The sequence below is a fragment of the Chrysemys picta genome, chromosome 1 (assembly GCF_011386835.1).
Source record: "Chrysemys picta bellii isolate R12L10 chromosome 1, ASM1138683v2, whole genome shotgun sequence".
NCBI classification, from domain to species: domain Eukaryota; kingdom Metazoa; phylum Chordata; order Testudines; family Emydidae; genus Chrysemys; species Chrysemys picta.
In genome coordinates, this window is record NC_088791.1 from 110,259,496 (window position 1) to 110,286,817 (window position 27,322).

The 27,322-nt window shown below is 44.8% G+C and overlaps 1 protein-coding gene across 1 annotated transcript in view; it reads right to left on the bottom strand.

Moving 5' to 3' along the window:
- Positions 1 to 663: 663 nt before the first annotated feature.
- LOC135981046 (sodium- and chloride-dependent betaine transporter-like) overlaps positions 664 to 27,322 on the bottom strand; it is an 89,594-nt gene continuing 62,935 nt past the window's right edge. The window contains exons 9-16 of the mRNA XM_065582158.1: positions 26,329 to 26,432; positions 25,126 to 25,250; positions 24,511 to 24,623; positions 23,475 to 23,612; positions 21,163 to 21,265; positions 14,930 to 15,030; positions 13,375 to 13,545; positions 664 to 4,281 (exon numbers count right to left, since the gene is read on the bottom strand). Of these exons, the coding sequence (XP_065438230.1) occupies positions 4,120 to 4,281; positions 13,375 to 13,545; positions 14,930 to 15,030; positions 21,163 to 21,265; positions 23,475 to 23,612; positions 24,511 to 24,623; positions 25,126 to 25,250; positions 26,329 to 26,432 (1,017 nt within the window). The 3' untranslated portion in view covers positions 664 to 4,119. The remainder of the gene's footprint in view (positions 4,282 to 13,374; positions 13,546 to 14,929; positions 15,031 to 21,162; positions 21,266 to 23,474; positions 23,613 to 24,510; positions 24,624 to 25,125; positions 25,251 to 26,328; positions 26,433 to 27,322) is intronic.

The following is a 27,322-nucleotide window of genomic DNA, read 5'->3' on the forward strand; positions in this document are numbered from 1 at the left end:
GGTTGCACTTACATTCAAAAAGTGATCTTGTGCGTAAAAAGGTTGGAGACCACTGTTCTACAGCATGTCACAAGGGAGGGTAACACCGAACAGCCCATGGCTGACTTTGCATGGGAACTGCATCCGTTTCTCTGGGGGAATTCCTTTCCTTTCTACATGACTCTCCATGCTGAGGCTTGACAAACCAGAACGGACAGTTCGAAAAATAAATGTCCTCATTTGCAGAAAAGGCTCACAGGGTAGGCGATACAGAATGGTGCTGGTACTCCAAAGCAATTGAGGGGTTAGGATCTATTGGACTTTTTTTTTTTAAGTGTTGCAAGAATCGATCCTGCTGCTCCCTTCTCCCCAGGGTGAATTCTGCTTCCTTGACAACTGGCACTATGGCAAATGAAGCATAAAATGACAGCAAAATTCAGTTGGAAACCAGGAACAGGAATTAGTAAAAAGTCACACCTCCTTCCAGTGCCCAGCACAATGAACTGCAGTTTTCTTCATAGGCTGAGGAGAGAAGTCTCATCTATAGGTTGTGTCCTATGGTCATTGAAGAGTGGCTAATAAAAACTAACTTAAAACTCAACCAACCAGGCATTTCATCAACTAGAGATTAACCCCTCGGATTGTCACTCAGGGGTTTCACCAACTATGGATATTGAGCCCAGGCCTTCTGGCTCTATCCTGGTGCCTGACTAGCTAGGGACTGAACTCAGCTCTCCACCCATCTCCATCCAGTTCTATCAGCAGGGCATCCAGCTGGGTTACTGAACAGGAGCGCCACTAGCTGGAGATTAAACCCTCCCACTCACCTACCTATTTGCACAGACAAGAACAGTCTGACGAAACACCTTTATTTTTAAGAGTATTGTTCAGTACAAAGTCTTCCAAAATATACACAAGTCTATGAAAAACAAGTACAAATATTGCATATGGGGGCATATTCTGTGCATACAAGTGCTGTAAACCAACTTTTAAGGCGGGAACTTACTGCTAACAAACACCCCTCCCCCCAAACTCCGAAATTAGGGCCCTTTCCCCAGCACTTCTGGAGTAACTGGGTGGAAATGAGGCATAACCAGCCTCCTGACAGGTGGATCCCTACCAAACAGCCTGCTCTGTCACTGGGTTCCTCGCTTCCCATGGTCCCCTCTAACAGTAGAGCCTGGTAATTTGTGCTGATGAACCCAGAACTCCCTACATTCAGCAGAGGACATGTCAAATGTATAGCAATGCCCACTTCTCCGTCTGCTTCCCCTCCCAATGGATTCTTGCCTTCTGCTGCAGAATACTGTGTTAGCTGGGTCCTTAGACTTACAGGCTCCATCTTTACAGTAGGAAGAAAGGGGTGTTAACTCAAGTTAGCTAACAGCTAACTAACACACGGTAATAGCCTAGTGAACACAAGCCAGTTGGCAGTTTTCACACGAGCCAGCAGGTCTAGGTAAAGACTATGGGGGAGGTTAGCTTTTAACTTAACATGCTAGCTCATGGGAATACCACAGACTTCTTTGTCCACACTAGGATTTTACCTTGACTTAGTTCACTCAAGTTAAGAACACACCTTTTTCTCGTGATGAAGACAAGATCCCAGATGTAACCTCATAACAGATCTCCCATGAACAGATGAGTGTGCGAGGATGCTGGCTGAGGAAAGTTTTTCCAATCCTATAAAAGCCCATCTCCTTTTCTGATTCAGTGCTAATGCAGGGGGGGGGGCAGGGGAAATGGGGTATTAACTCCTTCCAGCACTGCCAGAAAGTACATCTGGTGTCACACACACACACACAAAACAAACCTACAACACTTTTGAAAATTTCACTAACATTTTAGTTTAGAAGTTGGGCGTGTTGTTTGTGGGGTTGGTTTGGTTTTTAGAAGAACTGTTTTGGTTTGGTGTGGTTTGTTTATTTATTTATTTAGTAGAAATGTTGGTGAATTTCTTTAAGCAAAAATTTGTGGGGTTTGGCTTCTCAGTTTCTCTCTTTTAACCCCCTTTTTCACCTCCTTTCCTCCCTCTTTTCCATTTTGCCAATGGAATGGGAGGAAGGGAAAAGAAACAAAGGGTGAAAAAGGAAGAAAAGGAAAAACTGAACACTTTCTGGGTTTTAATTAAAAAAATCAAAATTTTATTTAAACACAAAAGAGATCATTTTCACGATTTTCATTTCACCCTCTGACTTCTTAAACTGGAGCTGCCCGAACGTGAAAGTGGCGAACCAAGGTCTGCCTACTGGTGAGTAGAGGAGAATCATTTCCTCGTTGGTGATATTTCTGTTAATACAACTCCACACACTTAAGCCAACAAGTCTCAGATCAGAATCTGACCCTTGGTCTCTGTGCAAAGACGATCATTTATCCAGTGTTTCCACAGCCTCCTCACCATCAGATCTGAGCACCCCACAAACATGAATGAATTTATCCTCCCAACATATCAGGGAGGTTGTAAGTATTATTATCTCTCGTATTTTACAAAATGAATCACAGAGACTTTAAGTGACTTGCCCCTGGACACAGAAGGAATCTGTGTCACAGCCTGGAAGTGAACTCCAATAGCCTGAGTCTCACTCCAGTGCCTGAGCTACAAAACCAACCTTCTCCTTCTGCCACTTGAATTATTGGAGAGAGATTAAAATACACACTCCCCCTCTAATACTGTACCACACTTTTTCAAGAAAAACTGCTGAAGCCTAAAACTTGGAATTAAAAAACAAAATTGGCCTAGGCATAATCCTGTGAGCACTTGTGCTCTGCTTGCTTGGGGGGGGGGGGGGGGGGAGGGAAGAGGTGGTAGTGAAATAACAATAAAGCAGTTATAAGCAATTGAAAAGTTTACTTCTGAGCATGCTCGGTGGGCATCTGCTCAAATTTTAGCAGTCTTATTGCACATTTGCACAGTTTTCCAGGCTGGCCACAGCTGCTGCACTCAGACTGTTGCTAGGGCAAGCTGTACGAGGAACATTGTGTGAGGCAACATTTGTCTTATTGAAACTCATATAGCAACCCTCCAAGTAAAAGCCACATCAGTATTAACACAAGGGAAAGAGAAAATAATGAACACAGGAAACAATTGATCTCATATTTTCAGGCCATTCCACAACTTTCCTACTATCTGCACTTGGACATTTACACCAGGGCAAAGTGGTGTAAAAAGCTGCCATTCGGATGTGGTATCACTTGCCCTGGTGTAAATGACACCACAAAGTGCAGTGTAGCAGGAAAACAGGCCTATCGATGTCTCTATTAATTCTTCTAGACAGCTGCCGGCAATGCAGTTAAGCTTTCTCGTGTGTAATTCCTGGAGCCCCTTTTGCCCCCTATGTGCTATGTTTACTCTCGACCAGTATTGTGGGACCTCCCCTGCACTCCAGGCTCTCCCCAAAAGAATCGCCAGCTCTCTGCTAGCCTCATGCTCTTTAGGATGAATTTCACTGGCCCATGTTGATTTGAATTAGCGCAAGTTACCCAGATATCCTTCAGCCTGTTCCATCCTGAGTCTGTCTTGTGGTCTCTCCCGTTCCTCATTAACTAGGATTATGTTAAGTATCCTGTCACTCACCCTTTGAGTGACAGCTGAAGCCAAATAGCTACTCAGCATTGCAGCGTCTTTAGTGTGTGATTGGCTGTCTCTCCCTGGTATGTCGGTGACCTACCTGTGCACTTTCCTTTGTCAGCCTCCTGCTTTTTATGTACTTATAAACCATTTAACATGTTCCTTTTGCTCACACCCCCTCATTTTGTGCCTTTGCCTTCCTGAATTTACTTCTGAACCTCTCTACTCTTTGCAATTTCCTTTCCCCATTATTTTATATCTACTGTTCCTTTTTTCAGTGTCAGGGCTCTAAAGCACCTCTGGTGAGGTCACTTTGCTCTTTCCCAGGTGCAGAAGGAGAGAGCTGTCCCAGCGGTGTCAAAAGAACTGCCGTCCCAAGTCTGCATAGTTAACTACCTGATAAACTTGGGGAGGGAGAAGGATGTCCCAGAGTCACTGACTAGGATGGCTCTGCCTCAGGTGCGCAGAGGAGAAATGAAAAGTGCATGGTCCCAGATGTGAAGAGAAGCCACCTCAGGAACAAGAGGGGGAATCACTCCAGAATGCAAAGGCAAAATCCTTTCCCATATGCTTTACAAGTGAGTTTCCTTCTCTGTGGTTATGAGCACTTCCTTGGCTGATGGGGATGAGATCCTGTATTCTGCTTTGGAGCTCTCCAATGGTTCAGACACGCTAGTCTGGTGCTTCTTTGGCTGAGGCAAGTCCTCCGCTGGGGAAGTGAGTTGCTTTAGCCTCTGCAGAGAGACAGGCAGACAGAGGGAATCTCTGTTAATTAAACTGGTAAACAAACTGACACCCAATAGCAATCCACAGTAATTGCTGTGGGCAAAGGCATTTCAGAGAGCTAATCCTCTCCACTTTCCATTCCTTTCCTCCGTCTTCTCTCTCTCTCTCTCTCTCACACACACACACACACACACACACACACACACTTTACTTTTCTGATCTTTAGCCAGTTCTCATCCATGATTATTCAACCTCCAGGCTTACAATGTTGCTATTTGTTTGCATTTTGGGACACATGTATCACAAGGCGCACTAGAGATGTATTTATGGGAGGAGGGACGGTTTTCTGTTTAAGGCACAGGAGTGGGAATCAGTACACAAGGGTTCTATTCCTGGTTCTGACTCACATCTCCAGTGGCCTCAGACAAGCCCCTTGTGACTTCATTTTTCTGTGGTGCTGAGTAGTCACAACTTCTGCTGTTGATATATTGATAGTTGTATATATATATAGATGGTTTTGTGATTTCATAGGTATAGATATAGCCCGTTTTAGGCCCCAAACCAAATGAAGACAACAGAAAGGAATATAGAAGCTGGAGCACCAAGGACAAGCTAATTAAAACTATCCTCCCTGTATCTCTATGTGAAAAGTTACACATCCACAGACAAAGAGTCTGTTCGAGGAGGTGATAAGAGTTGTTGTAAAAACAACTGTGCTCTGAAATCGGTCTTGCAGAAATCCCGTACCCCCTTTGTTTATTATCCTGGTTGTCTTCTACTATTGTATCAAAAAGGTTAAATAGACTGATTAAAGTCTGTCCCAGCTGGAAAATAGAATTATAAAATAAGGATGTCAAGGAAGAGGAGGTAGTAAAACAAAAGTGTAAGATGTGACTTAAAGATAAAGATGAATGTGAATGAATGTGTGTGATGCAAATAAATAAGTAGCAAATCAAAGGTGCCAGCCTAAGAGTTATAACTGTGATCTCCTATGGCCGAAGAATGCGTAGAATGGAGATAACCGGATGACCCCCGGAGGGCAAGCCGAAATCCACCCAAGTACCCGCCCCTCCATGGAGGGCTGAAGACTCCGAAGAACAAGATAACACTCAGACACTCAGCCATCAGGGAGGTGCCACCTGCTGATTGATAATCACTGCAAACAAACCTCAGAATGATGAAGCAATTCCCATAGACTTGTATAAGGACAACGTCCTATAAGAACAGACTCTAAAGACTGAAAACTTTGAATCTGGTTCTGCAACCACCGTCCAGGAGCATCGGATGCGCATCTGACAAGGACTCGGCTCCACCCTCGTGTGCAGGCTACCTGGCCAGTACTCTGCCACGAGCAACCTCTAGGCTCGTAACTATAACAACTATGCAGAACTTGTATGAATGAGTGTGTGAATGAATAAGGAATGGTAGTGAAATAATATTGAATTGCATATCCTGATTTCTCGCTCTCTCTCTCTGTATTTACAATAAACCTGGCATTTTGCCTCATCTCTCTTAAAAGATCCTGTTGGATTTATTTTATGAGTGTAACACCACTGACTTCAATGGGAGTTGTGGCTCCTCTGAACTCATCCGATTCGAAAGGCTGATAATAAAGAAGTGATGCTCAGTTACAGATCCAGTTCACATCAATAGAAAAATCAGCATCTTCAGCTCTTTGTATCCATGTCATCAACTGTAATACAGGGTTACTAATACTGCCCTTCTTACAGGGGTCCTTGGAGGCTTTCATTAGAGGCTGTGCCATGCTTTGTGTTCATTGGATGGAAAACGCTAGGTAATATTATTATCCCACTGCACACACCTACCCACAGAGCAGTACCATAGAGAGAGATGCTTTTAGCTATAGATCTCCCCGTACATGTTTCTAGCATTCGTCTCACACCCTATACCCTCCTGAGACCCTGCACTCCCTGGGAATACCACAAAGAAGTGTTTCTCAGTGGTTTTCAGACTCACTGAGCATCAAAACACTTCTCTAACAGACATTGATATTCATAGCTACATGTATCTTTCTACTCGGACTGTCTGGTTCAGCACACACCACTCATCTGATCACATGCTTACAGACCATATCACAAACAGGGCTGAGCAATTAACTCATTTATATAACTAATTTTGACACACTCTCTCTGTTTGTGAATTGCCTGCCAACAGATTGTTATTTTCTCTAATTTATTCAAAAATATTCATCCAGTAATTTCTGGTATAGTTCTTGGCCTATAGCTTGTTTGTGATTTCATGTTTGGAATTTGAGCTGTTTTTAGCTGGACACATAAGGTAACAATGTTTGTGTTTCCTGATTGGCCCAGTGGAACTCTGGGAGTCAGCTTGCTGGTGTGAATAGTCACAATTATCAATTAGAAATGTGCTTTCCATGAATATACTGCAATAGTCACTTGAAATACAGTGTGCTGTTCCTTGGAGCTTTGCTGCCAGTACATGCATTGCTTAAAATATTCATAGGCAGTGAATGAAAGAGGGGCACGAGCACAGTCAGGGAGACGCCGTTTCAAAATCAGAACAAATATTCATTGAGGATTTTTTTGGAGGGGGGGGCAGGAGGTAGACAGACCCCTTCCTGCATTTCTGTTAAAAAGTCCATGGACGTTATATCTGACATAATATAAAGTGAGAGGTAAACGAAAAATATCTCTTATCTGTAACTTGACTAAATCAGTCACTTGAGCACACTTATAAATTAGCACTAACGCATCATAATAAAATATTTGGCACCTACAGGAACTTTTTGGCTGTAGATCTCAAAATGCTTATTAAAGGTGGATAAGTATCATTCCCATTTTACAGCTGGGAAAGTTAAGTAACAAAGGCCCCCATCTACCTTTAATATTAGACAGTTTAACATCTTTCAGCTGTGTAAGCTGGTTGTGTTGTAGACTAGGTAGCTGAAGTCTTGTCTACACACAAGTTTTACCACTTTACTTCTATCGGTCTCATTAATGCAATAACCACCCCTCCAGTGTGAGGACAGTTATAGTTTCCCCAGGGACTGCACCTTGATGTGGTGCATATGCTTGTGTGCTCCAGGTACCCTGAGAGCTATGTTGGCAGGTGTAGAACTCCTGGTAGGGTCACCCATGACAGAAAGGTCAAAGGGTAGGAGCCAAACTAAAGACAGTCCACGAGTCTTACAAAAATGCTCTCTGTTACAGAAACATCCCGGCAACAAGTTGAATCTATCACAGATTTGCAAATACAAATAACAACTGTGCAGAACCATGATGTGCTGGATGTAAGACAAGATAGTATCAACCAGCAAATCCAGCTGACGTTCTGATGCTGGAGAATCAAATCCACAGGAAGTTTTTAATGTGAAATGGGGTATCTTCACAGCTAAAAGTAAGTCAAGAATTGGGAGTTGGAATGTTAGATCCCCTGCCCAGCTGACCCCCTTTCCCACGGTTGGCTGGAGTTGGGTAAGAAGCAGATGTGGCAGCAGGTTTTTTGGCTCCATAGAGTCTGCTCGAGTGCCGTGACCTTGGACTGCAGCCAGCGTCTTATCTTCGGGCTGAGCTGAGAGTGGAGGCGTTTAGTTAACCCGTTCTCTTCTCCCTTCCTCCCCCTTCGGCCTCTCGCAACCTGAAAAGGAATCTTCCACTCCACACTCTCACCTTTAACCCTTTAACCCTTCCCAAAATGCCTTGCAATGCTTGCAACAGGGGACCCCTTCAGGGAGGGGGCCACTGGGTTGTGACAAGAGCACAGGTAGACTGACACAAGTTATCAGAGAAATGAAAATCTTTGTCCTAAGTATACTTGGACTGACTGAGATGAGGTGGACTGGGCCCATCTAATTATCATTGGAAGGCATGGTTGAAGAGAAGATGATAAACATTGGAAAGGTTAAGTTTAGCAAGGAAGCAACTACAGCACTGAAGGAATGGGTACCTGAACACTCAAGAATACTGACCGCTCGCTTTATAACAAACCAAGCAAAAGTCACACTTGTTCAGTGTTATGCACCTAGAAAATGATTGCGATGAACAAGGCAAAGATTGGTTCTATGAAAGGTTGCAGAGCGTCCTTGGCAAGATCAATAAATATGATATTGTTATCTCTATGGGAGATATAAATACACAGGTTGGCGATGATAATACTGGATAATACTGGATCTGAGCACATGATGGGCAGAAATGGCATATTAGAACAGACTGACAATGGAAAATGTTTTTATAATTCTGTGTCCTATGCAATCTATTGCATTTTCACACAAGGAAAGACAAACTGACGTGGAGATGAAATGATGGCTTCACACAGAAACAGCTTGATCATGTTGCCTTTAGTAGGTGCTAGAGAAGATCACAGTTGAACACCAGGCTGTATAGGAGTGCTAGTATTAGAAGTGACCACCATGTTGTTATTGGGACAATCAAAATAAAACAAACAAAAAAATCACAACACTCAAGGCAGAAGGTATGTATGATACTAGAAAGTTAGTAGATCCAACAGTGAAGGCACATTTCAAGATGCAATTTACCAATAGATTTGAAGAGTTAAAGACACAGATGGATGACAGAAAAACAATGGAAGTTTTTCAAAGAAGCAAGTTAGGATGCATCCAGGACTACCATGTGGGATGAGACTATCTAAGAAAGAAGAATGGCTCCAACCAAATACATGGAAGCTAGTGGAATAGAGGAAAGAATTAAAGAAGAGAAAGCAACAAGAATGAGACAGCAGTAAAAGAACTATTCTGCAACGAGAATATGCGGATACAGACAAGGAAGTTAAAAGATTAGCCAGAAGAGATCATAGAGAATGGATGAAAAATAAAGCAAGAGACACTGTGGAGGCACATAGAAGAGAGGATTCTAAAAAGTTTTCTCTAGTATTTAAACAACTGACATCACAATGCTCTAACCTTTGTAGAATTGTGTAGAAAAGCTCAAGTGGACAGAGTGCCCGTTGGATGGTACATTTCCAGGCTGTGCTAAACCAGCCAGAACCATTAACACATACTGAGAAATGTGAAGACATAGCGGTCTTATCTATATCACTACAAGTAATCGCCTTGGAGGAAGGAACTAAGGCTATAAACCAGCTGAAGAGTGTTAAAGCACCAGGCTAGGATAAAACAAATGCTGAAATGTTAAACACTGGGGAGGAAGAGATGGTCAATTACATGTGCAGGCAGTTGAAGAGTGGTCTGGAGAAGGGACACCCGTCCAAAGATTGGAGAAGAGGTGTTATCTCCAAAATCCCTGAAAAGGTAGAACAGCTTATTTGTGATAAGTAGAGAAGGGTGATACTCCTAGCTGTACCTGGGAAAGTGTTTTGTATTATCATTTTGAATGGGATGAAAACTGCTATTGATAAAGTACTCAGGGAAGAACAGGCTGGATTTCAATCTGGTAGGTCATGTTCGGAACAGATTTTCACCTTGAGAAGATTCATTGAGAAAGTTGCATCACATGGGTCAGCAGACTGAGGACTCAGTGATTCACAGATGCCAAGGGCAAAAGGGACCATTGTGATCATCTAGTCTGACTTCTTACCTGTATAACACAGGCCATAGAATTTATATTTTAGAAAAACATCCAATCTTGAATTAAAAATGGCCAATGATGGAGAATCCACCAGGACCTTTGTGATCAGACAGAGACTGCTACGGTGGTTTGGCCATACCATCAGGTAACCCCATGGCATAAGCACACGATAAGTCTTAAATTGGATTCTTCCTGGGGAGAAAAGAAGGCATGGAGGATGTTGAATGACTTATTGCAGGATGACTGAAAATGATGTTGCCATCATGGAGACTAGATATTATTGAGTCAAACATCTTGCTCTGGACAGACAGCAGTGGGGGAAATGGGTTGCTTCATGTGCCTCTAGGCTCAGGAGATTCCACAGCTAAAAGCTAAGAACAGTTCCACTAGTATAAAAGTGCTTATACCAGTCTACCTTATTCCAGTGTGGGAAGGGGATTAAGGTATACCCACAAAAGGCACCTTTATACCAATATAACTGCATCCACATTAAGGGTTGTACCAGTATAAACATTACAGTTAAAAACAACAACCCTAACCGAAATAGCAATACTGCTACAAAATCAGTGTAGACTAGGCCCAGGTGTTAAGGGCCTTTCCAACTGCGTAAAGCTGGTTCAGCTGATAAAAGCAACCTTTCCCCTGTGCAGAGAGGGCCAGTAAAGCCAAGTCACTTGCCTAAGAGCACAGATGTAGTCAATACTAGAAGGCAGGTCTCCTGACTCCCAGTGCTGTTTCCAATCCAGGAGGCTGCATTCCTTGACTGTCTTCTCTGCCTTCCTCCCTTCCCCATTTGCTGAAGGCTTTTTCTCCCCATCTCCTCTGAATGGGGCTTTGCCTTGTAACTCAGGCACCTGAGGTGGGCACTAATCAGCACTGCCACACAGCCTGTCACTTCTAATTAAGTTAGAGTTCCTAGCCAGGAAATAAGAGCCTCGTGGGCACAGATTCACCTTCCCTGAGATGACGGAGTTGGAAAGGACATTGTGAGCCCAGTTTTTTCCCTGATGCAATAGTACTTGCAGGGTTTTCCTCTGCACTCATCTCATGTAGTGAGATTTGAATAACTCCCCCCAGCTCCCCAGAGTTACATGCCTTCCTCCCCAATTCATTTACATTTCCATCAGCCTGATCTGTCATTCAAACTGGGACAAACAGGGGGAGAGATTCTGTTTCCCCAGGTCTTCACAAGGAAGTAACCCAGTGTGTATGGACCTTGGAATAGGGGGTGGCCACCTCCATGGCCCCATTTCCCCCACACACACACACACATCTTAGGACCGTGTACAAGGCTCTCCACGGGTTCAGGATCCCTGTGATGGAAGAAGAGGGGATTGGGCAGGGAAAAGGCAGCTTTGTATAGACTTGGAGAAAGTCATATGTCCTGCCCATACTGACCCTGGAGAGATTGCCTGGGCCAGGGCAGGGTTAGGTAATACACCTTGTGAAGAGTTATCTTGGGCAGCCCTGGCCAGGGGAGACACTGGTAAGGAGTAAGGGGGAGATCAGAGGAAAAGAGCCAGTGTCTGATCCAGGACTTGCACTTGGCGCAACTCAGGAGGGTGCTCTATGCCACCTTCACTCCCCTGATCCTGGGGGCAGCTGATCTCCAGTGGAAATTAAGCCCAGAAGCCTGTGTCCTCAGGGCGCCTTTCTGGGAGCCAGGGATTGACGGAGTATAGAGTTGCCTCAGTCAAACTCCCTTTTCCATTGACACTCTTTGCACCAGGGAGTGGGAGGGGTAGAGATAGATGCTGCTATGACAGCTCTGTGCCACACTGGGGGAATCCTCCACTAGCCGGTTAAGTCAGCATTATGGTTCCCTTGCATCATCATAGTCATACATATCGGTTGCATATAGAACTGCGGATCTGGCCCTCTCCAGGAAGGCTGAGGTGCTTGTTGGTCCCCTGGGAGCTGAGTAAATTCATGGGAACCTTCCCAGTGTAGCAACGGCTGCTGCAGGTCATTCTGCAGTAGACAAACGGCAGGCCACCCAGATCAAATGATCAGGGGAGGACTTAGCCAAGGAGATCCTCACTGAGATGTCCTCCTCTGAGCCCCATCCTGTGAGTTTTATCATAGGAGGCGATCCTGACCACTGTTTTGTGTATCGCCCATTGACCCATAACTCCTAATACAGGCAAATCTTCCAATGAAGTCACTGGGAGTATTGCCTGAGTAAGGGCTTCAGGATTTGGGCTCCTATAAACTGGCAGCTACCAAATGAAAGTACCTTTGTCCCACAAAGCCTCACCACATCACCTTCAGCCTCAGCTTCAAATGACCCTGCTGCTTCCCCATTTTCTACAGCATCCAGTCCAAAATATTCCTCTTTCTTTTTAAAACTCTCCATGGACTTGTTCCAGCCAAATGCACAATTCTGGTTTCTCTCTGCCCTCCTTCCAAATCCCTCCATTCATCTACACTGGCCTCTTCCCTATCCTTTCATGGTCTCAAATGATATTGGCAAGAGAGCCTTCTCTTACACAGCTCCTTCCATTCTCATCACATTACAACTCTCAGCTAGAGAATCAAAGGGCTGACAGGAAAAGGGATGCATTGGAAAGAACTGATAGATATGGTCAGAAGTAGATGAGAGGAGAGGAGAGGTAGATGATAGGAGACATTTCTACTTGGTCACCCCATTGATTCACTATATTATATTCTTTTTGAAGCACTTCCAAACAGTTCGGGCCAGATTCTCCATTTCCCTGCATCTCGTGTCATCATTTTACACTAGTGCAAATTGCTCCCATTCTAACTTATGCCAACTTTACACAGATGTAATCAACGAACACGGTGCCAGGCCTCAGTGAACCAGATCCTCCTCTAGGTCTATCCCTTTAAAGAAATGTTACGCACTGAATTGTCTGAATGACATTCACGATCGTGAAAACTGCTGTACTGACAGTGCCACAGATCAAGGACAGCATGGGCAGCATAAGGACTATCTTCACCCCCACTGTCCCACTCGTGTGTCTCAAATGTGATCCACAATGACTACCTCTGGGAGCAGGAGGGTACTTTATTCACCACACCTCTATTCATCTGTGGCCTCTCTTCGAAACCTCTTAGAGGTTCAATTAGGGCCAGTTGCCAAGATGGTTTCATACTAGTACAGTAGAACCTCAGCGTTACGGACATCAGAGTTATGAACTGACCGGTCAACCACACACCTCATTTGGAACTGGAAGTATGCAACCAGGCAGCAGCAGAGACAAAAAAAACAAAAGCCAAATACAGTGAAGTTCTGTGCTAAATGTAAACTACTAAAAAAATAAAGGGAAAGCAGCATTCTTCTTCATAGTAAAGTTTCAAAGCTGTATTAAGTCAATGTTCAATTCTAATCTTTTGAAAGAACAACCATAATGTTTTGTTCAGAGTTACGAACGTTTCAGAGTTATGAACAACCTCCATTTCCAAGGGTTCATAGCTCTGAGGTTCTATTGTACTGGATGGAGACCATCTATTCATTTCACACAAGCCAATGGGAAACACTCACACAGACTTTTGTCACTGATGACCTGGACTAAATTTGAATCTGGGACCTAGAAGCCCTAGACCTTCTTTTACCTTCTTTAGTGATCCCCTGGTTTTCAGCAGGATGAAAATGACGTAGAGTGGAATGCAGAACACGGAAGAGAGAGCCACCAACCAGCCCAGAGCGTAGCCCCACGGAGGGTACACGTACCAGTTGTTGTATTTGAGCGGGGTGTACTTGATCAGTGAAAATAGGAAGGTCGCCTGAGCAATGAAGAACATAAAAGTCAGAATAGCAGGTGGGTACATGGTGAGTCCGAAACAGGTGGTGAGAGATGGTTCCTGACAAGGGATGTATAAGCATTAGAAGATTTGTGATCTCCTTATCTAGTTATATCCTTGTTCCTAAGTGTTTGGGAGTTGGAAATAATTTGATGGGTATGTACACTGCTGTTACTTACCAGCCTTAACTGAGTTTTGAAACTTTTTTGGGTTTTTTAATTTTCCGTCCCCTCTGTGCTGTTTTCCATTCACCAACCCCTCCCCTCCCCTGAACCTTTGGGATGTGAGTCTCAGTGCTCTTCTACCTCCTATTTCCCACCATTCCAGCCCCTACCCAAATCCTTATCTCGCCTTGCCCTCTCCAACATGGATCCTCTAAACATCCAGGAAATTCCCTCTCTCTCCAATGTATGTGTACGAGGAAGGTCCTTATTTGTAAGCTCTCTGTAGTCAGGGTGCAGAAACTCTGGAGCAGCCAATCAGGGGCTGCAGTTTGGGTACTGTCTCTGGTGACTCCTGGCTTAGTCATGCCTCTGACAGGACTGACTTTTGAGCTCCGAGAACAGCCCTGGGGCACCCAAGGCCCTTTCTGAAAATACTCGTTGAAAGATGATCTCTCAGCCAGCACCCAGCCCTATAGAGCACTCAAACCACTGAGCTCTCAGCAACTCATGCACGACCAAGCAGCAGCTCTGAAAACTCCCTCATTGTTTTCAACTCCCATTGGAGCCCTCAGGTGGCAGCTCCAAAAGCTATTTGTGCCTATCCAAGCTGTTGAAGATTTTGGCCATAGTGCCTGATCCTGATCCCATTGAGGTCAATGGCAAACAAATGTCATGACGTTCATGGGAGCAGGATTAGGCCCATACCACCTGCTGAAATCAATGGAAACAGAACTGGGCATGAGACAAAAATAGTTAATATCTTTCCTTAATTATAAACTGTTTTCTTCAAACATAGTCCGTGGGTGCATTTTCAAGGTGATTTGACTTTATGGAAAGCAAGGGGCAGGAACAAGATGTTTTTGAACTAGCGGGAGTCATAGAAATGTAGACAGAAGAGAACATTTCAGAACAAGGTAATTCTTTAATGGGCTGAAATTCAAAAATGATTTGATCAATTCCCTTCAGGCTTTGCAGATACATTCTCCTTTGCCTGCAGAATAAATAAGCCAATTTTCAGGCTAAATGAAATTTCCAGACCTAAGACAAGGCTTTACAATGGAAATTGATTCCAGCTTCAACTACGGAGAAGCTACTGCTCCTCCACAGCAATTCTATGAAACAATAGTGCCCCCTCAAATTCTCCTCTTCACTCAGATTCTAGGGTCCCTGTACAAACATGCCTCACCATAGTTTGTACCTACCAGGCAAACACCAGGGGTGACAACCTGCCAGCACATCTTAATCATCGGCCACGGCCGATAACCAATCATGTCCTCGATGTTGTCATAGAAACGGTCTGCACCTTGACCACCAGAGGAAAGGACAGAGAAAGAGAGAGGTAAGGGGGGTGAGAATTTTTGTTCTTCAGAAATTACTCATGCCAAGTCCAGGTTTAGTTATGCTTTACTAACATGAAAGCTTTAATTCCATACAGCAGGGATGTATTTGGCCCCCCAGGTGTTCAGAATTTCTGGAATTCAGGCCACTTATTTAGATGCCTAAATATGGAAATAGGTGCAGGGGCGTTATTTGCTATGGGGCAAGAGGGGCAGTTGTCCCTTGCTAGACCTTGGTTTTCACCCTCACTCATGCTCCATTAGGTCTTGCACTTTTTGCCCTCCCCTTCTCTGCCCCCTCCCCCCCTTAGGATGTGGTCATCAGGAAAGCAAATTTTGCCCACCTGAATTTTTCTGAAATGAGCCCTATGGCTAGGTGTCTCACTTTAGGCACCCCCTCTTAACAATTTGGGCCTAAAAGAACTCCTTAACCTAGCTGAACCCCCTCCCCCTCAGAATAAACCTGGGGGTATACACAGGCTTTGTAATGTGCCCCGTAGGTCAACAAGAGACAGTTTTGTTAGATTAACTGTGTGGCTGTGGGTGATGGGGCTCTCTGAAGAATATTCTGCCCTAGTAACCAGATGGATACATCTGGGGCTTTCGGCTTAATTGTCCTAGCTGGTTTCTAGGGCTGGTCCAATATTTTCCCTCAAAATGTTTTTTAAGGCAAATTGGGTTTTTGACAAAGCAAAATTTTCCATGAAGTGTCAACTTTCCATAGAAAATTTTGACCTTTTTTGTTTAAAATCTGAAAACTTGGAAATCAACACTTTTGGCTGAAATCAAAAAAAATTTCAATTTGCAAATGTTGACATGGTGCTTAATGGGAGTTGAAGTGGATGGCTCATGCCCTCATTGTCTGTGGCTGGGTTCCCCAGCTGTATTACATCTTCCGTGGTGCACCACATCCATGTAATTCCCATGATGCACTGCAGTGGCTCAGTAAAGAGGGGAGATTGGGGCATATCAAGGCATAGATAGTCTGGCCATGAGGCAGCATTTCTGAATTTCTGACTTTGGCCAAAAATATTCAGTGTGGTGGGTTTCTTTTTTCTCCTGAAAAGTTGAAATTTTCCATACGGGGGGAAAAGCTTTTTTTGGACCAGCTTTACTGATATCACTTTCCAGATTCAAACAGGACCATGGAATATTCTGTGTGACATTGCACAATCTTTCCACAGGAACACATTGTGATGTTAAATACAGCCTGGGCAAATTCATCCCTGGTGTAAATCTGCTGAAGTCAATAGAGTATCATGAACATAACATAAGAACAGCCATACTGGGTCAGACCAAAGGTCCATCTAGTCCAGTATCCTGTCTTCTGACAGTGGCCAATGCCATGTGACCCAGAGGGAACGAACAGAACAGGTAATCATCAAGTGGATCCATCCCATCACCCATTCCCAGCTTCTGGCAAACAGAGGCTAGGGACACCTTCCCTGCACATCTTGGTTAATAGCCACTGATGGACCTATCCTCCATGAATTGATCTAGTTCTTTTTTGAACCTTGTTATAGTCTTGACCTTCACAACATCTTCTGGCAAAGAGTTCCACACGCTGTGCATTGTGTGAAGAAACACTTTCATCCTGGATTTCTCTACAGGATCAAGTGGAAGGGAAATCCTGGATGACTGGAGAAAGAGCTCTTTTTCAAAAGCAAATATACCAAACAATAGCAAGGAGAACACAGAAGACATCTTTGCACAGGAATCCATATTCTACTAATTATATTTAGTAGTAGTATCGTTAATGTTTCCTTTTCCAAATGTGTTCCAGATAAACACCATTTTCTCTGGTTCCAGTGCGCCCATTGCAAGCAGTGGATGATGTAGTGGAACACACTGGCACCTGACATGAATGGATTTGGAGTGCCCTTGAACATGAGGTTTGTATGATCTACCTTTCACAAGCAAATGACAAAGTAATCAGGCTGAAGAAGGATTATATGCATTACGGGAGGGAATGCCCTAAAAATCTCCCCAGAGCGATCTTTGCTGGAAAGAACAGACGTGTCTGCTTTTATCCTGCGCATCCTAAGAGTTTCCAGACTGGAACAAAGCAATAGTCCATGAACCCCAATATCTCTTCTGCAAGTGACCAGTGTTGGATGTTTTAGAAGACATAAAAACCCCATTGACAGTTCCCCTAATTTTGCAAACCTATATCCAGAGGGGAAGTTTCTTTCTGAACCCAGCTGGTGATCTGTTTATGCCCTGAAGCATCAGGATGCAGAGCCCTTATAATGTTTTCTCTAGCCTATAAGAACCGCAGATGCTGTTCAAGTTCAAATGTGTCTAATCCATTTCTGAAGTTATTAAATTTTGGTTCTCAAGACTATCCAGCAATGGTGAGTTCCTCAGGTTAATTATATGGTGCATTAGGGAAAAAAAGATTTCCTTCAATCCATTTTACATTTGTGGCTGTCTGTCTCCCCTTGTTCTTGTATTATGAGAAAAGATTAAAAGGTGCAATTGCTCATACAGTAACTACCATCCTCAGTTTGATTGCCCTTCTTTCTCTAATTTGAGATGAACAGAAACATGGGCTCTAAGGAAAGTGATGAAGAACGAAGCAGAGAGACGGTGCTTGGTGCATGTGTGAGGGGGAAGAAACCAAGGAACAGTTTACTGACCATGAAAATGCCATAGTCATGGGCAAGAGTGAGCTGTGTCATGAGGTGGGAGAACTGGAAACCAGCACAAGGCACGGGCAAACACAATTCATCGAAGGTGAACAAATGGAAAGACCCTGGCAGTCTCCAATGCAAACCTTATGTGGTAATATTTAGACCAGGATAAAGTCCCCAGAGGCCTTCACCATGCCTGAAATAGAGGGAGACTGATGAGGAGGCATTAAAGACATGAGTTTGCAAAGCATAACCAGAGAGAAGCTGAAATATGGCAGTCTGGCAAAGAGGCAGCAGAGCCCTCTAAGCAACGCACCCATTGGATGGCAGGGAAAGCACAAGTACCAGTTCAGCAGGCTGAAGCTGCAGAAGGGAAAGGAAAGCAGAAGAGTGAGTGGAGGCATGAGAGGGGAAGGAAAGAGCACCAGCCAGGGATCATGTTATGAAGGAGAAGAGGCGACGGCAAAGATTAGTTGTCCAGGAATCCACGCTGAAGATGGGAGGAGGGCCAAAAAAAAGTGTAACTCATTCTTATGTGTTAATTACACTACTGTAGCACCCAATCAGGATCAGGGCCCCATTCTGCTGGGTGTTGCACAAACACACAGGAAGACATCGAGTCCCTGCCCTGCGAGTTTACAATCACAATGACAGCAGAGCGCCTGAAACACAGCACCCCAGGGAGGCGGGAAGAACTCTCACGCCTCTCGATGGGCTTGGTGCAGCTAGGGCTAGGGCACAGCACAGCCCCCTGTAGCTCCTCAGTCCTAGACTGTGCGAACACAGGGCCTGTTCCTGGCATAAATTCGACAAGTCTGGTGGATTCTCTACTAGACACTAACTACTAATGGTCCCAAGAGGGTGCTGTGGCAGCCAGGGGTCACTGGGGCTATGGTCCCTTCCTCCGGCCTTATCTCCTGCACAGACTACGGGGAGAGGGGTTGGCATAAAGTCACTACAGCAACTACCCCTCCTGAGGTTCTCCTATGCAGGTGGAATCCCCCAGTGGCTGGCTTCACTGCTTGCCAAAGGAGCAGTGTAAGGTATCCCGGGTGCAGTCACAATAGAGAAACAATGGCTTCTCTCTCTCCAAACTCAGTCTGACAGCACTGCCTCAGCTTCCCTTTGGAAGGTTGTCTCCACAATCATAGGAGCTAGAAACCTCTTCTCCTCCCCACCCACCCCTCCAAAAGAGCTTAATTCCTGCAGGAACTGATTATCTTCATTGCAAAGTTTCACTCAAGCTATAACATGTGTTGCTGCTTAGAGATCAGACATTTCCAGGCCTGGGGTCTAATACTGAGCCGTGCTGAGCACCCACATCCCTCCTAGACTTTAGTGGGAGCTGCACGAAGTCAGCACCTCTTAGAATCATATCTGACTAGGAGCACAGGATTGCTCAGACCAGATGGATCATTATGTCCGGTATCTGATGGTCAGTGCTAGTGCTCCGGAGAAAGGGATAACCCATGCAGTTAGCCAGAGGAGTAATGCTCCATGAGGGTGGTGAGGGGGATCCCTTGTTCTTCGTAAATCTTTATATAACACGCTGGTGACAACCTCACCAATTGCTCATGTAGAAAAGAATGACTAGCAATGAAGTCAGGGCACTCTTAGCAGTCTGTAATGGGACATAGCAGCTGGGAAAGAAGAAAGCCAGCCCTGTTGGGAGCCGCTATCCTGCTGAGTGTTAGCATGCTGCGTATTCATAGAATCATAGATATGTGGGGCAGAAGGGACCTCAAGAGGGCATCAAGTCCAGCCCCTGCTCAGAGGCAGAACCAAGTGACCATCCCTGACAGGTGTTTGTCTAACCTGTTCTTAAAAACCTCCAATGATGGGGATTCCACAACCTCCCTTGGAAGCCTGTTCCAGTGCTTAACTAGTATTTATAGTTAGAAAGTTTTTCCTCATATCTAACCTAAATCTCCCTTATTTTACATTAAGCCAATTACGTCTTGTCCGACCTTCAGTGAACCTGGAGAATGATTGATCCCCGGGACTTCTTTAGAACAGCCCTTAATATATCTGAAGACTGTTCTCAGCCCCCCACCCCTGCCCAGTCTTATTTTCTTAAGACTAAACATGCCCAGTTTTGTTTTGTTTTTTTAACATTTCCTCATAGGTCAGGTCAGGACAATACATGTTGTGATTGTAATGGCTTTACCCTAATTTGCATTTGCTGGCTTCATTTCTAAGAGTGTTGAAATGGAGTCAGTAGAAAAAATGGGGGAGTTAGTTAAAAAAAAGTGACTAATGCCAGTTAATGGGTTTTCCCCTGCCTATGGGTTGGCAGCACCGATTCTCTGGCTTACACTGCAAAGTATTACAGCAGTGGCGCTAACACAAACACTCATTCCAAGCTTCCCTATTGCCAGGGATTATGATGCCATCCACCACTAGGTAGCTTCCTCCTGCCTGTCAGCAAGGCATTGTTACAAGGATTTGAGATTTCTGGTGCACAGCTTTAGTCCTGTAAACAGACCAGACTGAGTCAAACCCACTGATGGCCTTTGCCAAAGGGGAAGCACTAATGTAATTTTTTCCCAGCTCTGAAAACCGAGCGTAGAATAAGTTGATACGTTTTCAGAGCTCTGGATTTGAAGGCTGATGCCCCAATAACATGCTGCAGGGAGCATTCTCCAAACAACAGTGTACACACTGGGATTAACTGTTCCAGAAGAGAGCTCACATACAGTCCTCTCACTGCATCAGAGCTGAGATTGAAACCATGAGGACTGTTTTAGATAACCAGAGCAGATACGAGGTGAAGTGATGCCCTAAGGCAGCATTTTGGGTGGTCCTGCAATGAATCCATGCCCTGGTTTTTGCATTTGTATAAATCTCTCTCACAAGAAACATGCACACACAGAGGGAGCAGGCACAAGCTTTTGGGGTCCAACCTTGCTCCTCTTGAAGTCATTGGGAGTTTTCTATTGATTTCACTGGGCGCTAGATCAGACCTTTAATTTCATTTGTAACTGTGGCCAGACACTATGCAAATGAGTTTTATGCATGCTAATTCACAGTGTGTATGTATATGGAATTTCAGGTTAAATAAATTGTCAGGATTAAATTAACAGAAAGACAGAGGGAGATCGCATGACAGGTCAGCCATAAAACGGCAGCCAGTGTCACTCCTACATGGAGAATCCTCTTCTGCTCTAAATGAGTGTAGTCTCTGTCAGCCAGAAAGGGCTAGAGGTCCCCTGGCAGAACGGCACAGTGCGTGGGAGACACAACCTATGCCTGAATGAGCAGGAAGACTGAATTCACTTCTCTTCCTGGGAAAATCCCTTTCAAAGCAGAGATAAGAATCATTCCTACACTAAGTGTATGGGGACTGAGGAATCCCATGGGTGAACAGTTTAAATGGGAAGCACGAGGCATTCCTGCTTTTCCATGGGGCTGACACGGCTATTCCCATCCCTCCCATAGCAGCCTGGGTCCTTGTGTTCCACTTACCATACACCCAGCCAACACAGATGACTTCAAAAATGGCCAGGAACAGTAGGCACATACCGCTGGCAGCATAATAATCAAACAGCTGGAAGATGTACATTCCACCCTGTGTCAAGCAGAGAAAGGGGAGACGTGGAGGGCTCAGCAGAAAGGTATGTGCAAGAGAAAATGGAATTTGGACAAATACAAAACAAGGCTGAGGGACAGGGGAACTGCACACAGAGCAAAGGGGCATAGGAGGAGGGATCTCTCTCTAGGCCTGTCCACACTAGGAAATTATACTAGGTACCACCAGGCACTAAAATGATGGTCAGGCATGGGGCCAGGATAATGTTTCACAATCATTTCATAGCATGATTTCAGTGTCCACAGAGAACAGGATTTGGGTTTTTTTTAAACGCTGCTACAGACCATTCTCCCTGGCAAGTTTCTCACACTGTTTCTGAATGTGGTCCTTGGCTATGTTGCGCTTTGGGCATAAGCCGTAAAGTTTAGATCTAGGTGTGAACTACCCTGAAATTCAGTATGTTTAGATGCCGGGTTTCTAGTTCAAGCCCATCTCTACATGTTGCAAGGGTCCCAAGCATAGTTGGAAGCCCTATGGAGGCAACAGCCTTTGGCTCTCTGTTGTGTGAATACAATGGACTGAGCATTTGTTCTACTCTCAGGAGAGCTATTTGTACAATCTGACTCTCTCTTGTGTTCTCACAACTTGTCTTGACAAGAAAATAGCACCTCCAAGAAAAGAAAAAAGTGGAGTAGATACACTGGAAAATTATTCAACTCCTTGAATGGCCACTGAGACAGAACGAAAGCTTTCCTATTAATCCCACCAAACACTGAGCCAGCTTTGTGGAGTGTTTAGATTATCCAGCAGTGATGGGCAATGTGTAAAAGCCCCAGGGAAGTTAGATAGGTCCTGAAGTCCTGATGCAGTTTTCACCCAGTCCTTACTCAGGCAAAACTCCTATTGCCTTCTGTGAGAATTCTCCCAAGTAAAATCTCAGCAAGGACCTCTGACTTTTCAGAAGACTGCAGGAATGCCATCTGGAGGTTAAGGGTTGTATCAGATAGCAAGATCCTGCTGTCTCCAGAGTGTGGGGAGCAGCTATCAATGACTTCTTTCCTCTAAATCAGTGGTTCTCAACCAAGGGTACACGTACCTCTGGGGATACTCTGAGGTTTTCCAGGGGGTACATCAACTCATCTAGATATTTGCCTAGTTTTACAACAGGCTACATAAAAAGCACTAGTGAAGTCAGTACAAACTAAAATTTCATACAGACAAATGACTTGTCTTTTCTGCTCTATGTACTATACACTGAAATGTAAATACAATATTTATATTCCAATTGATTTCTTTTATAATTATATGGTAAAAATAAGAATGTAAGCCATTTTTCAGTAACAGTGTGCTGTGACACTTGTGTATTTTTAGGTCTGATTTTGTAAGCAAGTAGTTTTTAAATGAGGTGAAACTTGGGGGTACACAAGACAAATCAGATTCCTGAAAAGGGTACAGTAGTCTGGAAAAGTTGAAAGCCACTGCTCTAACTTAGTCTAGGACCTGCTATGAACAGCCTTCATACCCCCAGTCCTGTTTTCCATGACAGCCACCCAACTGTGCCTTCCCTTGGAAGGTCTCCACCACGGCAAAGAGTGGCAGCATTCACATCTCACGTGTAGCTCCTCTATTTTTGACTTGAGAGCCATCAGGACTGGAGTTTGGATATAAAGTTCCTTTCAGGTGGCCCTTCCCTGATGCTAGGTTCAAAGGTAGGCAACCTATGGCACGTGTGCCAAAGGCAGCAATCGAGCTGATTTTCAGTGGCACTCAGACTGCCCGGGTCCTGGCCACTGATCTGGGGGGCTCTGCATTTTAATTTAATTTTAAATGAAGCTTCTTAAATATTTTAAAAATCTTATTTACTTTACATATAGCAATAGTTTAGTTATATATTATAGACTTGTAGAAAGAGACCTTCTAAAAACATTAAATTGTATTACTGGCATGCGAAACCTTAAATTAGAGTGAATACATGAAGACTCGGCACATCACTTCTGAAAGGTTGCTGACCCCTGTGCTAGGTTATCTCTGAGACATACCCCAAAGGAAGGCTCAGCTATACAGTATGACAACATCTCAACTGGCACTATATAAGAAAGAAAAACTACTGGTTCTGATATGCACCAGCTAATAAACTAAGCTAACGAGAGCGAGAATAACTAACAGTGTGAGATACAAACTTGCTGCAGATAATACTGCTCCAAACAAGTCCATATCCCTCTCCCCCACCATGTACTTCCCTTCTTACCTCAGTGACTAGCATCAGGCCAAGCAGGTAGCATATGACTGCAATGGCCAGGATCAGGAGCTCCCGGTGCCCTTTCTTCTGGAGAACTTTTGGGTACATGTCAACAATAGCCGTCACCACGCTCTCAACAGAGACGAACTGCAGAAGAATTCATGTAAAGAAACCAAGGACCTAATGTCTCTCTTTCCCTACCCATCCTCTTTCCCACTTCCATTCTTCCACGGCTTGGAAACAGGGAGGTATAGCTGCATCTGAGTCCCAAAGGAAGTGGAGTTACTACTGGTGCAACATCAGGAATTGAGCGTCCCAGAGGAGTGACTGGAACCACATCTGGAACTGAGTGAGATTATCCCAAGCCTTCCACCTGGAGTAGGGAGGATGTTCAGGTACAACAGAAATGACACACGGAACATGGAGACAATAAGGGAATTGCACTTCACCACAAAGAATTATCAAGAAATAAATTGTGTGTCACAAGGAACCACTGTGGTATAAAGGAAATTACTGCCAGGAAGCAGCTACTCTGGAGCCAGGAGACAGTGAGGGTACTGCAGGTCACAAGTCACATCTGGAATCAAGAACACTCATAGTACAGTTGGAGCTGCCATCAAACTACAGTTACAGATGGGGCTTGTCACAATACAAAGGGAGTCCTAGTGAACTTAGAGGAGATTGACACAAAATGTGTAGTAAAGTGCCTGTTTCATGAGGGATGACTGCTAGCCCCTAAGGGCAGACTTGGTGGGAAGGACAAAGAAGTGTGGCTGCTGGTTGTCACTGGATTGTCAGAGACTTATGCTGGAAGGTACAGATGCTGCAGGTCACTGTTACAGAGTAACACCTAACACCAGCTGACTGCTGGGATGTACTGGCCAGCTCTAAGTATTATCATTCTGAAGTAGTAACATGGATGTGTGACTGGTGGCTGAGAGACACATCATCATTTCCCACCCACGAGTTATGATCTACATGAGGCTCTCAAACATGTGACAGACACCTTGGAGTTAGAGGGAAAGAGGAGGGTTATTTACTGTACCTGGCTGTCCAGTCCCAGGAAGATCAGCATAAGGAAGAATAGGCAGGACCAGAGCGGAGACAGAGGCATCATCATTACAGCCTTTGGATACGCAATGAATGCTAGGCCCGGACCTGCCAATCAGAGAGCTGAGTAAGGATGAGGTTTCCCCAACAACACGACCCAGCAACACAGAGACCAGTTTGATGTACTGTTTAAAAAACATAGCCTGCCAAAACCTCACTTCCCCAGAATGCATCGTGCAATGGTCACTGACACACGGGATAATAACTGCTGACATGGGCTGAGCAGCTGGTTTTGGAAAGAAGAATGAGGGATTTCAAAACAACAGGGAATGCAGCTCTGCTTCTGGACAGTGGCACTAAGTGCATTAGGAAAGCAGAGAATAAAGCAGTGGCTCTGGATGACAGGGCCTCTGAGTCCGCAGAATAGGCAGAGGCTGTTCTGGGCAACTGGACTGGGGACACTAGCAATTACAGAGGATGTACTTTGGTTCAAGGTAGCAGCACTGCAAACCTCATGGGTTGGCTTCATATTCAAAGGTGTCAATTCCTAAAAAGTCCACCCATCTTTTAAGTTTTCCTTTTGGCCCTGCCACATTTAGAAAGCACCTACCTGACTCGGCCACTTCTGAAATGGGCACGCCCTGTTCTTGTGCCATGAAGCCCAGCACAGAGAAGATAGCAAAGCCGGCCAGAAAGCTGGTGGCAATATCCAGGAAACATAGCATGAAGCAGTCCCTGTTGGGGCAGAACCAAAGAGAGAGAGAGAGAGAGAGAGAGAGAGAGAGAGACGGCATTGTTTTCCTCTGCAAATTTACCACTTTGGGCAATTGCTTTTGTGCTCAGCTTTCTGAATGGGACATGAATCCATGCACTTGCTTACACTAACACTAGCCTGAGACTCCTCCAGAGGCCAGCAGCCCAAAACAGAACTCGGCAGCCTACGGCCTTGACCCATGGCACTACAAGAACTACCTGATTATACTTGGCAATAAAAATGACGGAGGGCTGCAGCCATATATTGTAAGCAGGATGCCCCAGTGAAGTCACTAGGGACTTGGCACAACAAGGGGCAGCAGGAATCACCATATGAGGGTAGAGCAATGGAACAAATATTGAGAGAAAAAGGATCCTTAAATAACAAGGGACCTGATCCAAAGCCCTCTGAAACCAATAGAAAGACTCCCATTGACTTGAATGGGCTGGGGATCAGGCCTGAGAGGAAAAGGGAACTAGAAGCAATAAGCACTGGATGAAAAAGAACCTGACATGCCAGACAAACCTTTCTGTTGCTCTTTCTGATCGAATTAAAACACACACAGGGGGCACTAAAGGGGCTGGGATTTTAATAAGGCATTTGATGCCATGGGGCAGATTCTCCTCTTCTTTAGACCACTGGGAATCTGGCGTAATTCCCCCGAGATCAGACCCAGGTAACTGAACTGAATGAATTTGGCCACATGCATTACTAAATCTTATTTCTACATCATATAACATTTTACAATACCCATATCAACTCAACAGTGGCACCTCCAGGACTCCCGTGCCTCCTCTCCCTGCCCAGATGGAAGAGTGCCACCGGCAGAGTCACCAAAGGCATTTCTTGTAGCCCCTGGGTTTTCCTGGGTAGTCTCCTATCCAGTCGCTGAGCCCTGATTAGCTTGTAAGAGCTGACAAGAGCATAGGACGAAATGGCATGGGCCCCACGTGTGATTTTGAGGCAGTGAGTGCCACAGCTCCAACTACATTCTGCTCAGCTGCTCACACAGCCCTCAGCCGGATGTGAGAGGAAGAGAGAGGCACAGGCTGCTCCTACCTGTAACAGTTGTTATTGTACTTGTTGTAGCTGCCCACGGCTGTCAGGCACCCCTGGCAAATAGCATAAGAGAAGAAGATCTGAGTGCCTGCATCCATCCACACCTAGAACAGAAAAGGACAGTGATTTCCAGCCATGGCTAAGGAAATAAATGGTAAAGTCCTGTCAGGGTACACACATTTCAGGGCAGCAGTCTGTCAGACATGGAGAAATCCACATCAGGCAGAGAAGGGAAGAATCCATACAGGGTGTGACGTGTCTCTGGATTGATTGTCCCAGCTTGGGGGACTGGACTGAAGATTCCACCATGAAAAGGGAGGATTTTCCTTCTGGACCCCAATGGCTTCTCTCAAATAATCCAAGGAAGAATGGATCTGAGTGGGGAAGGGAGAGTGATTTTTAGCCCTCAGACAGGGGCAGTCAATAGGCAGACTGTGAGCCAAATCTGGACTGCCAGATACCTCTGAACGGACCGCAAAAATCTTTGTATTTGCTTATTATCATCATTATTGTTATTGGGGTGTGAAAATATTTCTCTGGAGTCTGGACCTGGACTATACCTTGACCACGATATTTGGACCTTGACAAAAAATAATTGACTATCCCTGCCCTAGGGTGTCTGTTGCATAATCTGTCCTTCACCAGCTACCCTGATGGAGGGCATATTCCAAGAGGGCTGTCATCATCAGTTCCCCCGAGGCAGTGATTCAGGGGGCTAGATCAATCCCAAACACCATTCATTTTTTCTAAGTTAAAGTGCCCGCAGAATGTACAGAGAGGGTGCATGGGGATGTGGCATGGTATAAAGACTGTACCAGCACAAGTTGGAGATCACTTAGCTGCTTGGGAGTGAAAAAAACATGAGTATCTCACAAAGCCATCCCAAACAAGTGCCAATAAAACCTTTATGTGACACCACACCACCTGGTATTCCTTACACATGAGGGTGGAGGAAGATCAGGACAACAGGAGCAGCCAGGAGATGTTGGGTTCA